The 23,344-nt window shown below is 36.4% G+C and overlaps 1 protein-coding gene across 7 annotated transcripts in view; it reads right to left on the bottom strand.

The window, feature by feature from the left end:
* The window catches only part of MTBP (MDM2 binding protein), a 154,751-nt gene that overhangs the window by 106,941 nt on the left and 24,466 nt on the right, over positions 1 to 23,344 (bottom strand). For 6 of the 7 annotated variants that reach the window (XR_003429893.1, XR_003429892.1, XR_003429894.1 and 3 more), the window contains exons 12-14: positions 13,306 to 13,479; positions 12,003 to 12,110; positions 2,931 to 3,086 (exon numbers count right to left, since the gene is read on the bottom strand). Coding sequence is in view for 4 of the 7 variants with exons in the window: in XM_027092579.1 (XP_026948380.1) it covers positions 2,931 to 3,086; positions 12,003 to 12,110; positions 13,306 to 13,479 (438 nt within the window). In the remaining 3 variants the exon portion in view is untranslated. The remainder of the gene's footprint in view (positions 1 to 2,930; positions 3,087 to 12,002; positions 12,111 to 13,305; positions 13,480 to 23,344) is intronic. The other variant, XM_027092578.1, reaches the window with a different exon arrangement.

Genomic DNA, 23,344 nt, shown 5'->3' with positions numbered 1-23,344 from the left:
ACAATCTACATAAATATAAGTGACACAGGCTAAATATTAAGGAATGGATAGGCAAACATTCATATGTATCATGTCTTTTGGGGAATAACTTAATTCTTACAATAAAATGAAATACAATATTTTATTTATGTGGCAAGCAGGACACGGAGCCATGCTGACAATCAAAAAGGAGCCTCTGAGAAACCAAATACGCTGCTTCATTTTATTTATTTATTTTTAAAAAATATCTATTTATTTGGCTGTACTGGGTCTTAGTTGCAGCATGCGGGATCTTTATTTGCAGCATGCAAACTCTTAGTTGTTGCATGTGGGATCTAGATCCCTGACCTGGAATCGAATCCAGGCCCCGTGCATTGGGAGCACAGAGTCTTAGCCACTGGACCACTGGGGAAGCCCTACCACTTCATTTTAAAACAGTGTTTTAGGGGCTTCCCTGGTGGCGCAGTGGTTGAGAACCTGCCTGCCAATGCAGGAGACGCGGGTTCGTGCCCGGGTCCGGGAGGATCCCACGTGCCGCGGAGCGGCTGGGCACGTGAGCCATGGCCGCTGGGCTTGCGCGTCCGGAGTCTGTGCTCCGCAACGGGAGAAGCCACAGCAGTGAGAGGCCCGCGTACCACAAAAAAAAAAGTGCTTTACTTTACAGGAGAAACAAAGAAATGGAAGTGATACAAAAGGTAAGTAAGGACTCAAAACTGCCCTACAGGGCTTCCCTGGTGGCTCAGTGGTTGAGAGTCCGCCTGCCGATGCAGGGGACACGGGTTCGTGCCCTGGTCCGGGAAGATCCCACGTGCCGGGGAGCAGCTGGGCCCGTGAGCCATGGCCGCTGAGCCTGCGCGTCCGGAGCCTGTGCTCCGCAACGGGAGAGGCCACAACAGTGAGAGGCCCGCGTACCACAAAAAACAAACAAACAAACAAACAAAAACTGCCCTACAAAATCATAAATCACAGCTAACAAAAAGGAAAGTAATATTTCAGATAACAATATGTGGCTAATGAATACAGGCCATGATAGCCTTACATTTCAAAATATGAATGAATCACCAAAAAAAGGTTATAATTGGTAGATTGTGTTTATTAATAGGGCAAGAATTATAAACATACACGAGAAGATTCTTATTAAAGTATTTGAAATCAGAAAATTGTGATCTTATAGCATTATCCAGAAAAGTCATTTATGCAGTGTTTATGTGCCCCAACAGTCCCAGGTAAAGGACACTGTTTTTTGAGTTCAGATATCACATTTGGCATTATGAAAGTCTTTAGCAAGTTATGGCAATGAGTAAATAAAATGGTATGTCTATACTCTCATTTGTTACACATGCTAGAGTTTTCACAAAAAAAAGAAAAAAAAAACGGATCAATAACCCTAACAATTCCTAATAACTCCTAGTGTGCATGGTTGCAAATAATGGGTCAGAATATGAAATATAATTGACCTTGCTGCTTCTTTTGCTGTAATTTGCATGTAGGTGTACAGTTGACCCTCTGTATCCACGAGTTCCGCATCCACAGATTCAAGCAACCATAGATAAAAAATATTTGGGCGAAAAAAAATTCCAGAAAGTTCCAAAAAGCAAAAGTTGAATTTGGTGTTTGCTGGCAACTATTTACATGGCATTGACATTGTATTTATAACTATTTACATTGTATTAGGTATTATAAGTAATCTAGAGATGATTTAAAAGACAGGAGTAAGGTACAGAGCTGGGATTCAGCCTTGTTAGTATTGCTCCAGAGCCCATGCTATAACCAAGAAGCCATGCTCTCTCACTTACTGAACATATCTTGCACTTACAAGTAACCTTATACTGTCTCCAACATCTTTCAGATTACTACGCACTATTTAACTTTGGTACTGATATTAACAATAGTGATAATGAAAATACAAACAACAGGTAACAATTTTTTGGCACTGATTGTGTTCTAAGTGTTTTACATGTATCAACTCAGTTAATCCTCATAATAACCCTAGTAACTGGGTAATATTATCATCCCCATTTGAAACATGAGGAAACAGAGATATGGAGAGATTAAATAACCTGCCCAAAGACATACGGCTAACAAGTGACAAAGCTGAGATTTAAACCCTGGCAGTCTATCTCCAGAAGCCTGGGCCCTTAAATGTGGCACTAGATGCTGTATTTATATTTTGTTTTCCAAACAGATCATAAGCCTGTAGAAAGCCAAGGACCCAAATTTTTACTTCTTTGTGTGCCTTCATGGCATCAAACAGAGAAAAGGCACTCAACAAACATTATTATTAACTTGATTCTTTGGTCATTTTCTTATTAATGTACGAATAAAAATGATTCTCACAGAATAAAAACAAAAAAATTATCCTGTACTTTTAAAATGCCAGGCAATCTTCAAATGCTTCTTTGTTAGATCTTGAAAAGCTTCACTCTATTCAAATTCATCACAAGAATGGAAACCAGGAAAACAGAAAGAAATGCAAGTTAATATAGAAATTATTTCCTGCTCCCTCAGTAGAAGCTTGGTACTGTTCCTGCTATAATAAATGGCAAATGTGGAGCATCTTATTATATGTACTTTTAACTATATTAAATTTACTGAGTAGGTTCTACTTTTTTTATCTTATGAAAACATAGCTTAATGGAAATCCATCCATTCTAGTAGCTTAGTAACAGTTTTAAGGGGAATCACCTTAAAGTGTTTCTCCCTCTGCTCAGAAACAATTATATTGAACATGCTTCAAGAAAGAAATTATCAGAGAATTTCTACTGTTTAAATGATGAAAAATACAGCTTATTATATATACATACATACTTGTATATACAAGTATATATCACTATTAAAATTTATGATAGATTTTTATTTGATTGATATATTTTATTAGTTTTAATAATAAATAACCATCATAAATGCTACACACAAAAAAGAACTAATGTTTAAAGTAACAGAAAACTTACCATTTAACCTATTGGAGGTGTTGTCTGTCTTTATTAGACTTGTTTTAGGGATAATAGCATCAAAATGATTGAAAAAGCATTCCCTTGTGAGTATTAATAGACTTTTGAGTTCATCCACAGAAAGTACTTCTGGCTGCTTTGCTAACTTTCTCCTTTCTGTAAGACAACAAATCAATATGATTAACAATATAACTGTCATTTTAAAGCCTTGCAAGCTCATCTACTAGTCTTTTATGGGAAATATTTTCAAAAATAAAACAAATGAATCTCTCCAGCAAATCAACGTTCCTGGGTAGGCCTGTTTTCAATTTAGTCCCATTTGAAGGTAACGGTAGAATTTCCAGTTTTGTGAGATAAACAGAAATACAGTGACTTGTTAACACTAAAAGGTGACCAACGGTAAAGGCAAGTTTACGGAACTTTTCAGGAATACACTGCAGAGCATGAAGAACAGCCTTATGTTGGTGTTTATGTGAAAATAAAACCTGTAAGACTTTCAGTTAAATGTGGTGGTTTGGCCATTTCCATCTATTTCTTCTCCCACCCAAAACTTAAAATCACAACAGAGGAATAAAAGAGGACAACAAAAGAAGACAATAAATAGTGACAGTTTTCAACAAATTTTGGAAGATAAGATAATGCTGGAGTGGTAACTGAGAGTTTGCAGAGCAGAGGAAGTGTTAACTTGGGTGCCTGCAGAGGTATCAGGAAGGTCCTGAGCTAAAACAAGACTAGACACACATGGACGTTCTGTATCTAGCCTCCAGCCCTCAAGCCAGATGACTCTGCTCTCATTTTTTTGGGTAGAAACAGAAAAGGAGTCTCAGACTGCAGAATGTCAGGAACATTAAAAGGTGGTACTGATGCTGGAGTTACAACTAAGAGATTAAGTAAGAGTCTACATCCTGAAAGGTCAGACTCCAACCCTGGGGCCAGAAAGCTAGCAGCTACAAATGCCCCACTGAAAAGACTAAAGGATTCTCCTTTTCAAAAACTGAATGCCCCCATAGAAAAGAGCTTGATACTGACATTACAGTGGAATTAAGGATAGGAGCTCACAACCAAAATGTTAAGTAGCTACTCCACCACTCTTGAAGCTTCCCAGATATTACATTATAGTGAGACATAAAATTTCCCACTTAGGACAGACAGAAAAAAAATCACTAGACATCTAAAGAAAGGTACTGAGGGGAGAAGGGACTCTGCATTTCCATGGTCTTATGTTTAGACGTGTAAGGACTTTGATTCAGTAATGCTCCCAGCTCCCCTTTCCCTCCCATCACTCACTGAGCTAGTCTGGAGAAGAAACTAGGCACGTTCTGATTAAACCTTTCCTCTCCAACTTTCATCTGAGCTAGCAAGTTCTTAGGATACACACTCTGCAATGCAGTGAGGGCCCTGCCCGGTCAGGGTTGATCTGCAGGTGTCCCGCTCTGGCTATCATTCAGGGGCTAAATTCAATTCTGGGTATATGTAGAAGAAAACCCACCATAGATCTAAAAAGTCACATCCTTCAACTCAGTAATTTATCTGTAATTTATCTCCATCAGTGTGTTTCTTAAGTTTATTTCTCAATTGGTTCCAAATTTGGGAGAGAAAACAGGTATTATTTACTAGGCCCCTCCAAGCTAAAAAAAAGTCCAGGATGAAAAGGAGAGGCTAAAGCAAGCAAAAAGAAAACAGGAGCCCAGCAGAAATAAAAACATTCCAGGGAACAAAAGAAAACTTGCCATAATTAATACTCTCGTCGAAATAAGAGAAGATACTATACTCATGAAACAAATACAGGATGCTCTGATAAAGGAAGTCAATGAACAAGAAAATATTTTTTAAAATTAATCACATGAGAGCTCAAATTTTTAAAAGCTGCAAGACATCTCCCAGAAACTAGAACGAAGAGATAATAATATGGAAACAGGAAGGAAAAGCAGGCATTCTGTCCAAAAAAAGCTGACATATAACTAATTAGAGTTCTAGAAAGAAAAAAAGAAAATGGGAGAAAAAATTATTACAGACGTAAAAATTTTCAGACTTAAGAACGTGAATCTTCTGTTGATATGGCTCATCAAGTACACAGCTCAGGGCTTCCCTGGTGGCGCAGTGGTTGAGAGTCCACCTGCCGATGCAGGGGACACAGGTTCGTGCCCCGGTCTGGGAGGATCCCACATGCCGCGGAGTGGCTGGGCCCGTGAGCCATGGCCTCTGGGCCTGCGCATCCGGAGCCTGTGCTCCGCAATGGGAGAGGCCACAGCAGTGAGAGGCCCGCGTACCGCCAAAAAAAAAGAAAAAAAAAAATACACAGCTCAATACATTGGAGAGGGGGGGAAAGGGGAACACGCACATTATGATTCAGAGTAAAGCTTTCAGAGACAAAGCTTCTGGAGGTAAAAGTTCTAGAAGGGGTAAAAACAAACCAAAAATAGGCCACTTCAAAGGATAAGACTAGTATGAGATTTGTCAACAGGAACACAGCAACATAAAACACAATGGGATAGGGACTTCCCTGGTGGTCCAGTGGTTAAGACTCTGCTTTTCCACTGCAGGGGACACAGGTGTGATCCTTGGTCAGGGCTCCCGCATGCCGTGCCACGTGGCCAAAGAAAAAAAAAAAAAGACAATGGGACAATGTCTTCAAAATTCTAAGGGTAAACAATTTTTAACCTGGAAGTCTATATGGATTATCAATCTAGTGAAGATATTTTCAGACATGCAAGAGCTTGAAAAATGTATACCCCATGAATGAACTTTTACTCAGGAAGCTACTGCAAGATATGCTCCAACCAAACAAGAGGGGAATTCAAAGAAAAAGAGAGGACAAGGGGTCTAGAAAACAGGAGATTCCAAAAGAAGAGAAGAGGAAACAGGAGTCTCTTAAGATGTCAGTAGGTCTAAGGAAGCATTTTGTCTAAAATACAGTAAAATATGAAACACTCCAGAAAAAAAAAACTATGAGAAATAAAAAGGAACTACTGAGTTTGAACATGCAATAAATTTACTGATAGATGTGTGGCAGAAATGTTGGAGGCTCTGGGAAAACATAACAGTATTTTGCCTGTACAGAAGAATGGGCAAATTAAAAATAAGGTGATTATCAACCTTAAAAAAAAAAAAGATTATACAAGAAAGGAGAGTTGACCATCATCATATACTGCATGACTCAGCAGTAAACTTATACATAGGTACATAGGTAGGTAGGTAGATGGATAGCTAGACAGGAAGAGACAAAGGAAGGGAGGGAGGGAGAGAGAGAGAGGGAAACAAAGAAAGAAAGAAAGAAAGAGAGGGAGAGAAGGAGGGAGGGAGGGAGGGAAGGAGGAAGGGAGGGAGGGAGGAAGGAGGGAAGGAAGGAAGAGGGAGGGACAGAGGGAGGAGGAAATGTTAAAACTAACCATTAGTTTAACCCCAATTCATGATTTCACTGTAAAGGATGGAAAGGGAAAGGGAAGTTGATGTGAGAAAGCTAAGTATTCAGTTCCATAGTTAGGCATTAAGATAATGTCTAAAACTGGTAAATCAAGAAATAACAGCATACATATGTTATTCATAAAGCTGGAGGAAAGGTCAAGGAAAACCAGCCGGAAGAGCTGAGGGCAGCTGCCTGTGGACAGAGACAGAAAGATGGGGAGAAGGCAGGGCACTGCTGTTTTCCATTTTAGGTTTTTCAATAGCATTTGAAATTTTTAACTATACCCATGTACTACTTTTATAAAAATATTTCATTTTTAAAACACTTCTGAACTAATAACATTTTCTTCTATAATAAAATAGTGAACTATAAATTCGTAGAGAATTCAATTCAACAAATATTTATTGAGTATGTACTGTCTGCAAAGCACTGTGCTGTGCCCTTAGATACAGAGGAGTAAAGCATATTCCATCACACTGTGTAAGGCTGGCACATAAATAATACAAGGGAATAGCTGGACGCCTCTGTAAAAGCCCACCTCACCAACCTGGATGTTGCCAGGCTCAATCCAGTTCTGATCCAAAATAAGTAACACATGATTTCTGCAGTCAAGAACATTAGTAATGGTAAAGTAAGAGTTGTAATAAATGCTGCTTTTATTACATTTTCTTAGTGAAGATGAAGCTTCAGTTGAAGCTTTTTATTTTCTTACCATCTTCTGGGAGCCATCTAAAATGAAAAGTTGTCAAAGATTTGCTTTCATCTGAAAGATGCACAGTAAGTAATGTGCTACAGAAATTAGCCCCAAATTTTTATTAATGCTAAAAATATACTTAAATAATGAACCTGACCTATGCTTATTAAAACTGTCAATTATATTACAATAACGGGCAATCTGAAGAGCAGGATATGACTTCCTACTGACCTTGATGACTGGGCAATAGAGAGAGAAAACAGATAAGGTTTAATAGGGTTATGAGCAGGATAATTTACCTAGGTGAAAAATAATCTCTACACAAGTGAGTTTGCAACACAAGTGGCAGATAAAGATTTGGGAGAAAAATACTGGACTAAAGTCTAAAAACGAATTAGCAAAAGAATGCTTTTCCTAAGAAAGCTAGTAATAACTCAGGACTTAACTAAGAAAAATAGAGTGTAAAATATCTAAAAGTATCAGTAGATGGACCACCAATCAGGGCTGCACGGGGTTCTATAGATTTAAAAAAGATGTGGGAAACTCAGAGTAGTGACCACAATCCTGGAGCAAAATGTCAATACTGCTATTTTGGTATTTGTTTTGTATCACACTGAACAGTTTTTTATTTAAAAATTGTTCAGCATTCTTAAACCTTTTCTTTAAAAATCAGTGAAACAAGATACTTAATATTTCTAAATACAAAATTTATAAATTATAAAGATCAGGTAAAACATAAATTATAAAATTTATATATCATTCTAAATGTTTATATCTAAATATCTATACATCTATATCTAGATATAGTATGGAGGTTCCTTAGAAAACTAAAAATAGAGTTATCATATGATCTAGCAATCCCACTCCTCAGCATATATCCAGAGAAAAACAATTTGAAAAGACACATGGACCCCAATGTTCATTACAGCACTATTACAATAGCCAGGACATGAAAGCAACCTGCATATCCATCAACAGAGGAATGGATAAAGAAGATGTGGTACATATACAATGGAATATTACTCAGCCATAAAAAGGAACGAAATTGGGTTATCTGTAGAGACATGGATGGACCTAGAGACTGTCATACAGAGTGAAGTAAGTCAGAAAGAGAAAAACAAATATCGTATATTAATGCACACATGTGGAATCTGAAAAAACTGGTATAGACGATCTTATTTACAAAGCAGAAACAGTGACACAGAAGAAGAGAACAAACGTATGGATACCAAGGGGGAAGTGTGGGGGGATGAATTGGGAGATTGGGATTGACATATATACACTACTGATACTATGTATAAAACAGGTAACTAATGAGAACCTACTGTACAGCACAGGGAACTCTACTCAGTGTTCTGTCATGACCTAAATGAGAAAGAAATCCAAAAAAGAGGGTATATATGTATACATATAGCTGATTCACTTTACTGTACAGTATAAATTAACACAACATTGTAAAGCAACTATACTACAATGAAAAATATAAACAAATAAATAAAAATTAGATATAAATTTTAAGAATAGAATAAAAATAAATTATTCTAAAAAATTAAACCCTAACAGAAATTTTATTTGATTTTTGTGTTATTTTAAAACACAGAGTACCTCATTAATGTGAGTAAATTTTCATGCAGATTTTTCCAGTTGCTTGTTCTGATGCAGTATACTCAGATAAACAGTGGGGGAGATAAGAATAAGTTTACTCCATGTCTTATTGATAATTTTCAAAAAAAATTTGAACAACTTTTTGTTTTCCAGCAAAGACTACAATCTGTATTGATACTGAACTGTTAATTTTTTTCCCAAAGAAAACTTTTCCTATTATATCAGTTTTCATCATGTATAAATTAACTGTATCGATTTAAATATTTTTATATTTATATTCACTTCTTTGAAAATCACTGAAATAGACACTAAGATAGTCTTACGTTGGAAACTTCATTTTGTTGTCATTCTCCTCTGTCTTTAGAGATATTTGAAATCTAAACAGATGCATCTTTGTCCCCAGATTTTCAATTCATTATTAACTCTCTGGGTAGAGGAGAGATTGGTTAAGCAAATAATTGCATCATAAATAGATTAACTGGATCATTAATCTTAATCAAGATTTAATGCTCTAGATTACAAACTGGCTAGTACATGGATACCCCCAGAGCTGATGTCTCCAGCAGCTACTAGCTCTGAGGCTTCCTTCAACTTCAGGCCCCCTACTTGCCCTTGCCCAGTGCTGTGGCATCCTTACAGCTGCTGCCTGTTTTACAGCTCAGATGCTGGTAACTTCTACATTTTCAGCATTTATTTAGCACTTTCTTCCCCCTCCCCACCCCCAGCAGAGCTTCCAATCACAACTACTAGGCAACAACCTAATTATAATTATATTTCCCTTCCCAACCAAGCAGGAGGGATGGCCTTACTGGGCTTAACTCTTCTTACCCAAAGGAGAGATACACCAACTTCAGATAGCTGCCCATTCTTCCACTCTCACAGTTTTTCTGGTTGGAAGGGTAAGGAAGAGAGGTGAAGATGAAAGAGAGGGGAGATGTTGAAGGAACTCAGTTTAAAGAGCTGACAGAGGCTTACGGCAAAGAATCAAAGCCTAAAGGGGGTTTAGCAGGGCTAGAACAAAGTCAAGAAGTGAATAACACTAAGCTAGCAGATGTTAGAAATAAAGGAGTTTTATCCACAAAAATACTAGTATTTCAGCATTTTTTTCCTTTTTCTTTTTAATTGAAGTATAGTTGATTTACACTGTTGTGTTAGTTTCAGGTGTACAGCAAAGTGATTCAGATATATACATATAAATATAAATATAAATATATATATTCTTTTTCAGATTCTTTTCCATTACAGGTTATTACAAGGTACTCAATATAGCTCCCTGTGCTCTACAGCAGGGCCTTGTTGCTTACCTGTTTTATGTAGCGTAGTCTATATTTGCTAACCCACACTCCTAACTTATCCACCCCCCACCGCCCCCACCTCCCACCCCACGGTCTTCTTTAGTAACCGTAAGTTTGTTTTCTATGTCAGTGAGTCTTTCTGTTTTGGAAATAAGTTCACTTGTATCATTCTTTTAGATTCCACATGTAAGTTATATCATATGGTATTTATCTGTCCCTGTCTGACTTACTTCATTTATTGTGGTAATCTCTAGGTCCATCCATGTTGCTGCAAATGGCGTTATTTAATTCTTTTTTATTGTTGAGTAATAGTCCACATCCTCTTTATCTATTCATCTGCTGATGGACATTTAGGTTGCTTCCATGTCTTAGCTATTGTAAATAGTGCTGCTATGAACGTTGGGGTACATGTATCTTTTTTTTTTTCTTATTCTAGTAAAATAGCTTTACAGTGTTGTGTTAGTTTCTGCTGTACAATGAAGTGAATCAGCTATATGTATAACTATATCCCCTCCCTCTTGGACCTCCCTCTCCCCCTTCAGTTTCCACCTTTTCCAGATACATGCTCAAGAGTCAGATTGCTGGATGATATGGTAACTTTATTTTTACTTTTTTTCCCTTGGGTTAATATGTAGTACCTTTTATTGAAACTAATTTGCCTTTCCTAATTATACGTTCCTTGAGCTAATATCATTTTCATAGTTAAAAAAAAGTGGTTCAAGGAGTTTAAGACTACACAATTACCTTTGTACAATTGAAAAAGTAGATAATTCTTATATGAATAATCAAGACCAAGTATTCTAAAATTATTTTCCATTGAATAAAACAAAATACTGAATCCAAGGTATTTTTTAAATGCTTTTAAAGAAAAGAGTGGGGCTTCCCTGGTGGCTCAATGGTTGAGAGTCCGCCTGCCGATGCAGGGGACGTGGGCTCGTGCCCTGGTACAGGAAGATCCCACATGCCACGGAGCGGCTGGGCCCGTGAGCCATGGCCACTGGGCCTGCACGTCCGGAGCCTGTGCTCCGCAACAGGAGAGGCCACAACAGCGAGAGGCCCGTGTACCGCCAAAAAAAAAAAAAAGTGATCTATTTTTCATTTTATAATGTATCTACTTAATAATCATTTTTTCTATATGTAACTAATGAGGCCTCACAATTTGAATTAGTTTCTTAGAAATTCTATATCAATTAGCTTAAAATAAGTCCAGATTAGGTACTAATGAATGATTATTTATAAAAACAATGTTAAGACTGATAACCAAGTTAACATTTAGTAATAGAGGAAAAACCTTAAATAACGACCCTTAAAAAAGTGTCAATTTCTTGAATAAAGAAAAATCCATAGTGCCAACTTCACTCAGTATGTGAAATGTGCTTAGTTATGATTAAAGTCTAAGGATCAATGCTCACGTTAACATATTAATTTCTCTAGATTTGTATTTTCTTCTATTTGCAGTCTCTATCCTCCAGTATAGCCAAAAAGATATAAAGAGAAATTTTGTAAAAATTACTACATTAACCAGAATAATAAAACTTAGGTGTCTTTTCTAGCATACAGTTAAAAATAATGAGAAACAAAATTTTCCTGGACAAATATTATTATAAATGTTAAAAGCAATGTACAATAGCAATATACTGAATCTGGTGGGGAAAAAGTTACAGACCTTTTCTACCCTACCTCACCTCTATCAAGAACAGCTCTACAGGGACTTCCCTGGTGGTGCAGTGGTTAAGACTCCACACTCCCAATGCAGGGGGCCCAGGTTCGATCCCTGGCCAGGCAACTAGATTCCCGCATGCATGCTGCAACTAAGAGTCCACATGCCACAACTAAGGAGCCTGCATGCTGCAACTAAGGAGCCTGTGTGCTGCAACTAAGGAACCCACGTGCCACAACTAAGGAGCCGGCAAGCCGCAACTAAGACTCAGTGTAACAAATAAATAGTTCTACAAATGAATATCATATCTAAAAGACAAAGTGTATAAGAAAAAGTGACAAAATAACAATGCCTTAGGTCTGAACAAGTCAATATTCCTACACCAGAATCAAATGCACCAATCATTACTTACTCAGACATTCTTTCAAAGCCAAAGCCTGAACATTAGCTAACTGTTTCTCTCTCTGTATAAGCTGCTCCCCAGAGAAATTTGGAAGTGACAAAAGGTCAAGAGGAAAGCCTGAAAAACAGAAAAAAGTCAGTATTTAAGACGATTTGTAACAAAAATCAATATTCAGTCCTCAAGAAATGTGTTATAACATAATTAAAAGTCAATTACTCATCTTTCTTGACCTTGCATATTTCAAAGTAAATAATAATAATTGAGCAGCAGAAAATAAGTGTACTAAATTATTTTGCATTTTAAACTTTGACCTCCTTCTTAAATTGAGAGAATTTAGGTAGCAGAATAGAATTCCTTCCACCACCTTTTCTTCTACCTGCTTGGCTCTTGAAACTCTTACACAAAACACAGACAGAGTATGGGAGCTGGTCTCCAAAGATGGCTTCCCAGTGAATCACACTTCCTGCCACTCATTCGCCGTGCAGTCCTTCCACAGTGAATCTAGGTTGGCCTCACGTAACTAATAAGGTGTAGTAAAAGTGACAATGAATGGCTAGGTCACAGGAAGCCTTATAGCTTCTTAGAACAACTGCTCTAAGAGCAGTTAGCAACCATAGAAGGAATCAGACTCCCCAGAGACCATGATGTTATGAGGAAGCCCAAGTTGGCCAGGAGGACAGGTCACGTGAAGAGGAAGTAGGCTCGCATCTGTTCCAGCCATCCTAACCCAGGCACCACGCGTGCGGGTTAAGAGCCATCTTACACACCAAGCCCTGTTAAGTCTTCAAAATGATTGAAGCCCCAGCTGTGTGTGACTGCAGTCATATGTGGATCTTCAAAACAGAAACATCCAGCTGAGCCCAGTCAACCTACAGGACTATGAGACATTATAGTAAATCGTCATTATTAAGCTGCATTTGGGGTAGTTCGTCATACAGTGATACGTAACCAAAGCATGGAGCTTGGAGAGAAAAATAAAAAGATGGGCAATAAAATAGAACGAGACGCTTGAGAGAAAGTAAGTGAAAATAAGAAATAAATTCTAGAAAAATAATACTTGTTTAAAGTGGAAAACACTAAAAATTTTCCTATTTGGAATTGAAGGCTGGCCTACTAAATTTTACTAAGTACAATGTATAAGGGGTTAATTCTCTGCACTCTAAACTGTCCAAATATGTTATAAAATATTTAAAATAAAAGTAAATTTACTGAAAGTGAAATGGAGTTTGGAGACAATAAGTTCATTAAAAGTTAAGTATGTACACAAAGAAATGTAAAAATGTTTTGTTTTCCACCTAAAGTTAACACTTACTCAGTTTGGTCTCTTCTGTCTTTGCTTTCATCTTTCCATGAATTAAACTGAGTGCAAATGAGCCATTGATTTGGTTGGCTGAGTGAATCAATGTGGCTTTACACTTTCTGTTGCCATTACCTTGTAACAAGAGATAATAGCTAGAACTCTCTCCTTTCACTTCAACATCTGGAACTAAACAAAAACAATTATTTTGTTAAGTATGTGAAAATTCAGCAGACAACATAGCAGAATCATACATTTGATCCATAGGATATAATGACATGTCTATGTTATTTCAAAACAAGGTGTTACCCAATACATTGGGGGCAGTAGTTGTTCATTTAACTGAGGAAGCTGTTAAACCAGAGAATCATAACAAAAATGATACTCACAAAGCATATACGTTTTACTTTACATTAATGTAAAGTAAAATTTACATATTTACTTTAAATTAAAATTTACATATTTACTTTAAAATTTACATATTTACTTTAAAATTTACATATTTACTTTTAAAATTTACATATTTACTTTAAATTAAAACTATGTGTACTCATTCATTAACTTTTGATGTGGCTTATTAGCATTCCATATGTCTTTCCTATATATCCACACCCGTAACATATCAACTACTATTTCCAGCCTCTCCTTCTTTAAAGTGGAACAAACTGACGCCTGCAAGCACACACAGCTCAACTGTGGGAGCAGAAGTGTACAGATATACTTAAGGGTAGCTTTTTGGTCCCTGCAGTGTGCATCCATAATGTATTTTACAGGAGGACTGGAGAGCATTCATTAATCTGGCTTGCCAGAAACGTGAAGGTCAGTTAAGACAGTGCAGTGCATTTTAAAAACAAATCAAGTGAGGGTTACAGTGAAGGTTGAGGAAAAACTGTGAAGCCTTTGAGACTAAAGATAGAAGTAGAATCCCTTTTGTTGAAGATGGTGAATTGGACATAAGCATTTATTTTCATTATCTCCTGAAATTCCATGAAATGAGAATAAATTTTAAAATAGCATAAAACTACAAGAACCAATGTCTGAGAGAAGAGACAATAGCAACTAAACCTTGAAAGCAGGAAAGCAGATGAACAAATGGTAACAGACCTCAGTCTCTCAATTGTTAAGGAAGCTGAGAAAAACAATAGGGAAAGCTTGGAAGCAGCAAAATTTATACTATAGCCCCTGACAAGAGACTCTGGGATGGCACTGCAAACAAAATGAAGGTGAAATAGGAAAGGAGGTTGAAAGTCTACCTGAGAAGCAGTTTGGCTCCTGACCTCTTCTTATTCTATTCAGGCAAAAGATTGTCCTCTCCCCAGCCCAGAAGACTAGTGGTTATTCTCTGGAGAAGGTAAAACAAAATGCCTCTGGCCTGGGAGATACAGGACAGAGTTTAGGGTTGGAGTTGAATATCACTGCATTAAGTGAATGCTTGTATAGTGAATATTGAGGCCCTTTACCTTTCTTCACCTACATAACTTCCACCATTCTGGAAGCCAGATAGCAGAATTGAGCCTTCTTTTAGAAATACGGTCAGTACTAGGGGAAGGACCAAAGAATTCCAACCTTGGGATTGCCTAATGTCTCAGTGAGATCACCCTAAAATGAAGATCGAAGTCAACAAGCTCCAAACATGCGCTCAGATTTTCCAATCAGCTTTCTCATACCCCCTCTTAAATAGGACCAGGCAGCCAAACACTATGGGACGTCAGGGAAAGTCTCTAGTATGAAAACCATATGGCAAAGCAAGCAAACAGAAACAAAGTGACTTGTAGGGAAGCAAAGAATATACAGTAAAAAGAAATCATAAAACAAAAGCAAACAACAGATAAATCAGGCACTAAAATCCTCAGAGAAGAGACTATATTGCATCCATTAAATAAGAACAGGAAATTGTAAGAAAAGAACACTAAATAAGAAAGAGCTCATGGAAATTAAGAAAGCAGAAATATATATTTCAACTAAAAGGTTAGCATATAAAGTTCAGTGAATCTATCAGAAAGTAGAGTAAAAAGTCAAAGAAATGGAAAATAGGAAGAGAGACACACACAAACCATGAGGAACAACATTCTACCAGGAATATTAGAAGAGAGAACATAAAAAAATGGAGGGAAGGAAATTATCAATAAAATAATGATAAGAACATTTTTCCTGGGAATACCCTGGCAGTCCAGTGGTTAGGACTCGGCACTTTCACTGCTGGGGGCCAGGGTTCAATCCCTGGTCAGGGAACTAAGATTCTGCAAGCTGTGCAGCACAGCCAAAAATAATAATAATAATAATTTTTTTCCCAATAAAAAGACAAGCTTCCAGGCATGCTAGAATAAAATAGACACACCAAAAATAAAAATAGACCCACCAAGGTGCATCATCATGAAAATTCAGAAGACTAAGAAGAACAAGTATATTCTACAAAATACCAGAGAAAACTTAGGTTTCTTATTTAAAAAATTAAAAATGAGAATGGCACAAGACTTCTAAGTAGCCTCACTAAAAGCTGGAAAACAATGGGACAACTGGGAACAATGGGAACAATGCCTTCAAAATTCCACTGGAAAAATATTCTCCAACCTAGAATGCTATATTCAAATGAGACGGTAGAATAAAAACTTTTCCAGGCATAGAGGGTCTCAAAAATTTCCCTCCTATGCACCTTCCCTCCTATGCACCTTTTCTCAGGATGATTTTAGAGAATGTGCTCCACCAAAATGGGAAAATGAAAAAAACAGGAAGATTAAAGGATCCCAGGAACCAACAAAGAAAGCAAACAAAATTTCTATGATGAAAAGAGTCTTAGATCCAAAAGCTATGGAACAAATCTGGAAAGTAAAACCAACCAGTCTAGATTAGGCAGGTCATAAAGATCCAGAAGAGATTTCTTACATATACATGATTGATAGGATGGTTAATATGCTTTAATGTACTGAAAGGAGTTTCACAACTAGGGGAAGGTTTTGTGATTGAATTTTTTAAAAAAATCATTAACTCTAGGTAAAACAAACTATTGTACAGGAAAGAAAAATAAAATATAGTACATGGCTCAACTGTGAATAATGATTAGATCATAATAATTAAAACAATGAACATTAATCTAAAATTACTATATGATCATTCTGGGAGGACTGAGAAGAAAATGTGAAATGAGGAAGAATGTAAAGGAAATGAGAAGAATGTCAGTGTGTAGTAAGGGCAAAGTGAAAAAGGATTCATACTTCTCAGTGTGGGAACTTACTATAAAGCTACAGTAATCAAGACAGGGAGGCACTGGTATAAGGACAGACATACAGATTAATAGAATAGAACTGAGAGTCCAGAAATATGCCCTCACATTTACAGTCAAATGGTTTTCAATAAAGGTGCCAAGAAAATTTGATGGAGAAAGAACAGTCTTTTCAAAAATGGTCTTGGAATAACGGGACATCCATATGCAAAAGAATGAAGTTGGACTCTTACCCCCTACCTCCCAATATGTAAAAAAAAATAATTCAAAATGGATCATAGATGTAAATGTAAGAGGTAAAACTTTAAAATTCTTGGAAGAAAACAGACAAAGGCATAAGTCTTCGTGACCCTAGATTAGGCAATCATCTATTAAATATGAGACCCGAAGTACAAGCAACAACAGCAAAAAAAAGAAATAGAAAATTGGATTTCATGAAAATTAAGCATCTTTGTGCTTCAAAGCACATCATCAAGAGAATGAAAAGTCAATCCACTATGGAGTTTGGGTGATAAATGTGTCAATGTAGGCTCATCAATTGTAACAAATGTACCACTCTGATGTGTGATGTTGATAAGGGGGGAGGTTATACGTGTGTGGGGACATGGGCTATATGGAAATTCTCTGTACTTTCCACTCAGTTTTGCTGTGCACCTAAAACTGCTCTAAAAAAATAAAGTTTATTAATTTAAAAAAAAGTATCCATATGACAAGGCTGCTGTTAGGATTAAATGTGAGACGTTGCATGGAAAGTGCTTAGATCACTGCCTAAAGTATTCTAATTGCTCAATAGTACCAATTAAAAAAAAGTCAACCCATGAAATAAGGGAAAATTTTTGTAAATCACGTATTTTATAAGGGATTTGTATCTAGAATATATAAATAACTCCTACAACTCATAACAAAGAGACAACTCAAAAAGTGGGTAAGGAGTCTGAATAGGCATTCCTCCATAGAATATACAAATGGCCAATGAGCATGTGGAAAGAGTGGAAAGATTCTTAACATCATTGGCCAATACAGTCACGTAAATCCAGACCACAAAGAGATACCACTTCACATCCCTTGGATGACTATAATCAAAAATACAGACAATAACAGGTGTTGATGAGGATGTACAGAAACTGGAACCCCCGTAAATTGCTGCTGGGAATATAAAATGGTACTGCCACTTTAGAAAACATTCAGGCAATTCTTCAAAAAGTTTAACATATAGTTAATATACAATCCAAAAATCCCATTCCTAGGTTTATATCTAAAATAATTTTAAGCATATGTTCACACAAAAATATATACACAAGTATTTATAGCAGCATTATTTATAATAGCCCCAAACTGTCAAACACTTCAACTGATGTGTGAATAAATAAAATGTGATATATCCAAATGACTGAAATATTATTCAGCAATAGAAAGACATGAAGTACTATACTACAACATGGATGAACCTTGAAAACATTATGCTATCCTTGAAAGAAGGCAGTCATGAAAGACGACATACCGTATGACTATGCTTAGATCAAGTGTCCAGGCAATCTACACAGACAGAAATAGATTAGTGCTGCCTATGGGCTGGGAAGAGAAGCAGGTGATGGGAATCAGGAGTAACTGCTAATGGGCGTGGGGCTGCTTTCTGGGGAGAAGAAAATGTCCTCAAATTGATTGTGGTGATGGTTGCACACTCGTAATCCATCCTGTAATAGACTAAAAACCATGCAATTGTATTTTAAATGGTTCAATTGTATGGTGTGTGAATTATAACTCAATAAAGCTGAGGTTTTAAAATTTATAATGATTTTAGGAATGTAAGGTTCTGCTCACTAAAAAAGTTCTTAGCGTTTTGAGATATATACATAATATATATGTGTGTATTTATATACAGTATATATATAGTATGTGTGGGTACATATATATATATGCTAAGAAAAAATCTACTGTAACTTTATTACAACAGTTTATTTCACAGATATGAACACACTGTGGGTTAAAGACTATCCCCCCAAAAAACCATGAAGTACAAAAAAATTTTTTGCAATTAACTAGCAATAGAAACAGTAATCCTGTTCTTAAACATCAGTCCTAGAAAAGGAATTTAAATAAAGGTTATCAGAAAGGAACAACACTGTTACCAGTTGTATTTGAAACTAAGATTTGCCAAGAGTTATAGTGACCTTAATTCATTTACCAATTTAGCACCTTGCCAATTCAAGTTATATGCCTCTTCAATCCATGGCATTCTTTCCACATTTATTTTAAATCCTGTCACCCAATGAAGGTACTATAAAGCACTTTAATCACTGAAGCCTGTAGTTACAACAATCTTATTTTCCTCAAGAGAAAAATGTTTATTTTAAAGAACTCCCCTAACCATAACGACCATGCAGTCATTTAAAAAACTTTGCTCCAGATTTGGCAGGTGTTAACTGAAGACTTATCAGATAACTTTTATGTAAATACCACAGAGACTAACAGATTTACAATTAGCATAGTTATTCAATTCCCATAGCTCTTCCTAAAGAAATAAGGGAAAATGATTACAACAAAACATTTCTATTTTCATCTGTTATTTTTATACTATCAACTTATAAGAGATTGATTGGCTTGCATGCCCCTCTCCCACTAAAAAAACATCCACTTTTGATCTACTATATAGGTAAAATGGGAGAAGCAGAAATTCCAAGTGTCCTTTAGTTGTATCAAATTTTACGAATAACATATGAACTATAATGAGATGTACCACTATTAGTTTCATTAGCAAACAAAATTCTAGTATAATAAAAATCAAGTCATATTTTATATCAATAAGTTTCTCAGTGGTTCTTAAAAGCCAGTAACACCCTTTCTTTTCTTGCACTGTTAGTGGGAATGTAAATTAATACAGCCACTATGGAGAACAGTATGGAGGTTCCTTAAAAAACTACAAATAGAACTACCATACCACCCAGAAAATACCACTACTGGGCATATACTCTGAGAAAACCATAATTCAAAAAGAGTCATGTACCACAACGTTCATTGCAGCTCTATTTACAATGGCCAGAACATGGAAGCAACCTAAGTGTCTACCAACAGATGAATGGATAAAGAAGATGTGCCACATATATACAACGGAATATTACTCAGCCATAAAAAGGAACAAAATTGAGTTATTTGTAGTGAGGTGGATGGACATAGAGTCTGTCATACAGAGTGAAGTAAGTCAGAAAGAGAAAAACAAATACCATATGCTAATGCAGATATATGGAATTAAACAAAATGGTTCTGATGAACCTAGGGGCAGGACAGGAATAAAGACACAGATGCAGAGAATGGATGTGAGGTAAGCTGGGACAAAGTGAGAGAGTAGCATTGACGTATATACACTACCAAATGTAAAATAGATAGCTAGTGGGAAGCAGCTGCATAGCACAGGGATATCAGCTCGGTGCTTTGTGACCACCTAGAGGGGTGAGATAGGGAGGGTGGGAGGGAGGCGCAGGAGGGAGGGGATATGGGGATATATGTATATGTATAGCTGATTCACTTTGTTATACAGCAGAAACTAACACAACATTGTAAAGCAATTATACACCAATAAAGATGTTAAAAAATAACAGCTCAACAATATAAAAACAAAATCATATTAATGTACAGAGGAAATAATATTCCATATTATAAAATGAAAAATATCCCAGGATGATTAGGGGAACAGGATATTCTGGTTAAGTGAATAGTCTAAATTATTGATGAGTATTATATATATTTCTTAAGAAGCGACTAAATAATATACCCAATTATTTTGATAATTATGCCAAAAATTAAACAATAAAATAAAATCTAGCATTCAATGTAGGCATTTTAGGAAGCTATACACTTTCCAACAGTTACATCACTGTAAATTCTAGACTCAACTTTTGAAATGGTCCTTAGGTCAGCTAGGGAATAACAAGAAAAAAATGTTAATTACTTTACATTGATAAAGCAATTCCAAAAAATGTATTGCCTAGCTTGATCCCCTACCTTATTCATCAGACTAAGCTTTGAACAATTTATCGTAAATTTAAAAATAAATCGTAAACTGCCACTGAGACTCTCCAAGAAAATGCCCTGGGGCTCAATTTTAGAAAGAATCTAACATGGTTTAAGAAATAATAGTATTGTGGAATAGGTGTTGGAAGCCTCCTACTGAGAAGATTCCAAAAATGTAGAAGGATTTATAGATTCCACTATGACTATTTCAACCAATTAAATAACATTAGGATCATAAACTGTATACATTTCTTCTTAGTTGAAACACAGTAAAATACACAATATGAAAGCTACAGTGAATAAAGAAGTTATTCAGAAGATATTTCAAGATCTTACTCACCATCATGAACAACAATGATCCTTTATTGTTTCAAAGACATAGAAAGGATTTAAGATAGGACAGAATAACAAAAAGCTATTGCAGAGTTTACAAAGTGTTTACCTTCATTACCAATAGTGTCTAACAAGTTTGCAAGATATACTAAACAAGTATATTATCCTCATTTTCTAGCCAAGGAATTAAAGGTCTAAAGTAGTTATCCTTAAACCTTTTTCTGCCTCAAAGCATCTGAAGGACTTTCAGAAACAGTGGCTCTCCAGCCTAGAGTTGAAGAGAGCACGCCTAGTGCAGAGGCTCTCAATACTGGATGCACATTTGAAACACTTGGGTGCTTTTACAAACTACTGTGCCCTGATCCTCCCCAGAGACTTGCATTTAATTGTTTTCAGGTAGGGCCCAGCTTGACTTTTTCTTTTTTGATAACTGCCAAGGTTATTCTAATGTGAGCTGGTATTAAGAATTACTGAACTAGGATAGAAACAAAACTCTGCATTCAGGTCTAAGAGCCTTCAGGTGATTTTTGCCAAAAAAAAAAAAAGTTTTAATGAGGTATAATTTACATACACATGTCAGAGTCTAAGTTTGATTAGTTTAAGGAAATTATACAATTGTTTATCCATGATTATAATTCAGTCTCGAAAGCTTCCATTATCTCTTTGTAGTCAATCTCCTTTCCTGCTCATGGCCTCAGGCATCTATTGATCTGCTTTCTGGTCCTTCTGCCTTTTTTAGAAATTTCATATAAGTAAAATCATGTACTAGTCTTCTAAGCCTGACTTTATAAACTCAGTAATATTTAGGTATACTCAAAACTTTTCATGTCTTTTTACTGCTGAGGATTCCATTATATGGACAAAACAAACCATGTTCATCTGTTCACCAGTTGACGGATATGTGCATAGTTTCCAATTCTTAGTTATTATGAATATTGCTTTTATAAACAGCTGCTTGCAAGCATGTGTGAACATATGCTCTCATTTCTCCTGGATAAATACCTAGGAATGGAAGAACTGAGCTGCAGAGTTAAGTGTAAGTTTAACGGCCCGACTGTTTTCCATAGTAGCTGTACCGTTTTACATCCCCACCAACGTGTGAGACTTGCAGTTTCTCTGCATCCTCATCAAAATATGATAGTCACTGTTTTTAATAATAACCATTCTAGGGCTTCCCTGGTGGCACAGTGGTTGAGAGTCTGCCTGCCAATGCAGGGTTCGTGCCCCGGTCCGGGAAGATCCCACATGCTGCGGAGCGGCTGGGCCCGTGAGCCATGGCCGCTGAGCCTGCGTGTCCAGAGCCTGTGCTCCGCAACGGGAGAGGCCACAACAGTGAGAGGCCCGCGTACAGCAAAAAATAGTAATAATAATATCCATTCTAGACAGTTATTATAGAATCACATTGTGGTTTTCATTTTCATTTCCCAAAAGATTAATGATGTTGGGTATCTTTCATGTGTTTTTTTAGCTCTTCATGTATCTTTAGAGAAATGTGTATTCAAGTCTCTTACCCACTTATTAATTGCAATTTCTCCTTATTACTGAGTTGTAAGAATTTTTTTTTATATACCTGCCTATTGTAAGACATATGATTGAAACTATTTTCTCTTAGTAGCCTTTAAAAGTTTTTTCTTAATAGTTCTTCAAAAAGGAGATTTTTTTTAACATCTTTATTGGAGTATAATTGCTTTACAATGGTGTGTTAGTTTCTGCTGTATAACAAAGTGAATCAGCTATACGTATACATATATTCCCATAACCCCTCCCTCTTGCCTCTCCCTCCCACCCTCCCTATCCCACCCATCTAGGTGGTCACAAAGCACTGAGCTGATCTCCCTGTGCTATGCAGCTGCTTCCCACTAGCTACCTATTTTACATTTGGTAGTGCATGTATGTCAATGCAACGCTCTCACTTCATCCCATCTTACACTTCCCCCTCCCCATGTCCTCAAGTCCATTCTCAACGTCTGTGTCTTTATTCCTGTCCTGCCCCAGGTTCATCAAAACCATTTTTTTCTTTAGATTTCAAAATGGAGGTATTTTTCAATTTTGGTGAATTTATACATTTTTTTTTTCTTTTTACAGATCATCCTTTTGGTATATATGTTTTTTAATAGAGGTTTTGTAGTTTTAGTGCTTACATTTGGGTATATGGCTCATTTTGAGATCATTTTTATATAAGATAAAACTCTAAAAATTACATATTTTATATACATATATATGTAATTTTTGAGTTTTTACATACAGACATCCAATTATTCCAGTACTGTGTTAAAAGGACTATCCTTTTCCCATTGGCATCTTTGTCTCTATTCTGTTCCACTGACATATGTGTATTCTCCAACACCACACTGTCTTAATTACTATGGCTTCATAGCAAGTTGTGAATCAGGCAGTGTAAGTTCTCAAAAGTTGTTCTTCCTTTTCAAAATTGTTTTGGCCATTCTAGATCCTTTGCAATTTCATGTAAATCTAGTATCCGTTTGTCAATTT

Source organism: Aethalodelphis obliquidens, unplaced genomic scaffold (assembly GCF_003676395.1).
Source record: "Aethalodelphis obliquidens isolate GAN/ISIS:26980383/991018 unplaced genomic scaffold, ASM367639v1 scaffold79, whole genome shotgun sequence".
Classification (NCBI taxonomy): Eukaryota; Metazoa; Chordata; class Mammalia; order Artiodactyla; family Delphinidae; genus Aethalodelphis; species Aethalodelphis obliquidens.
The sequence above is the reverse complement of the archived record's forward strand: the minus strand, read 5'-3'. Positions and strand labels throughout refer to the sequence as shown.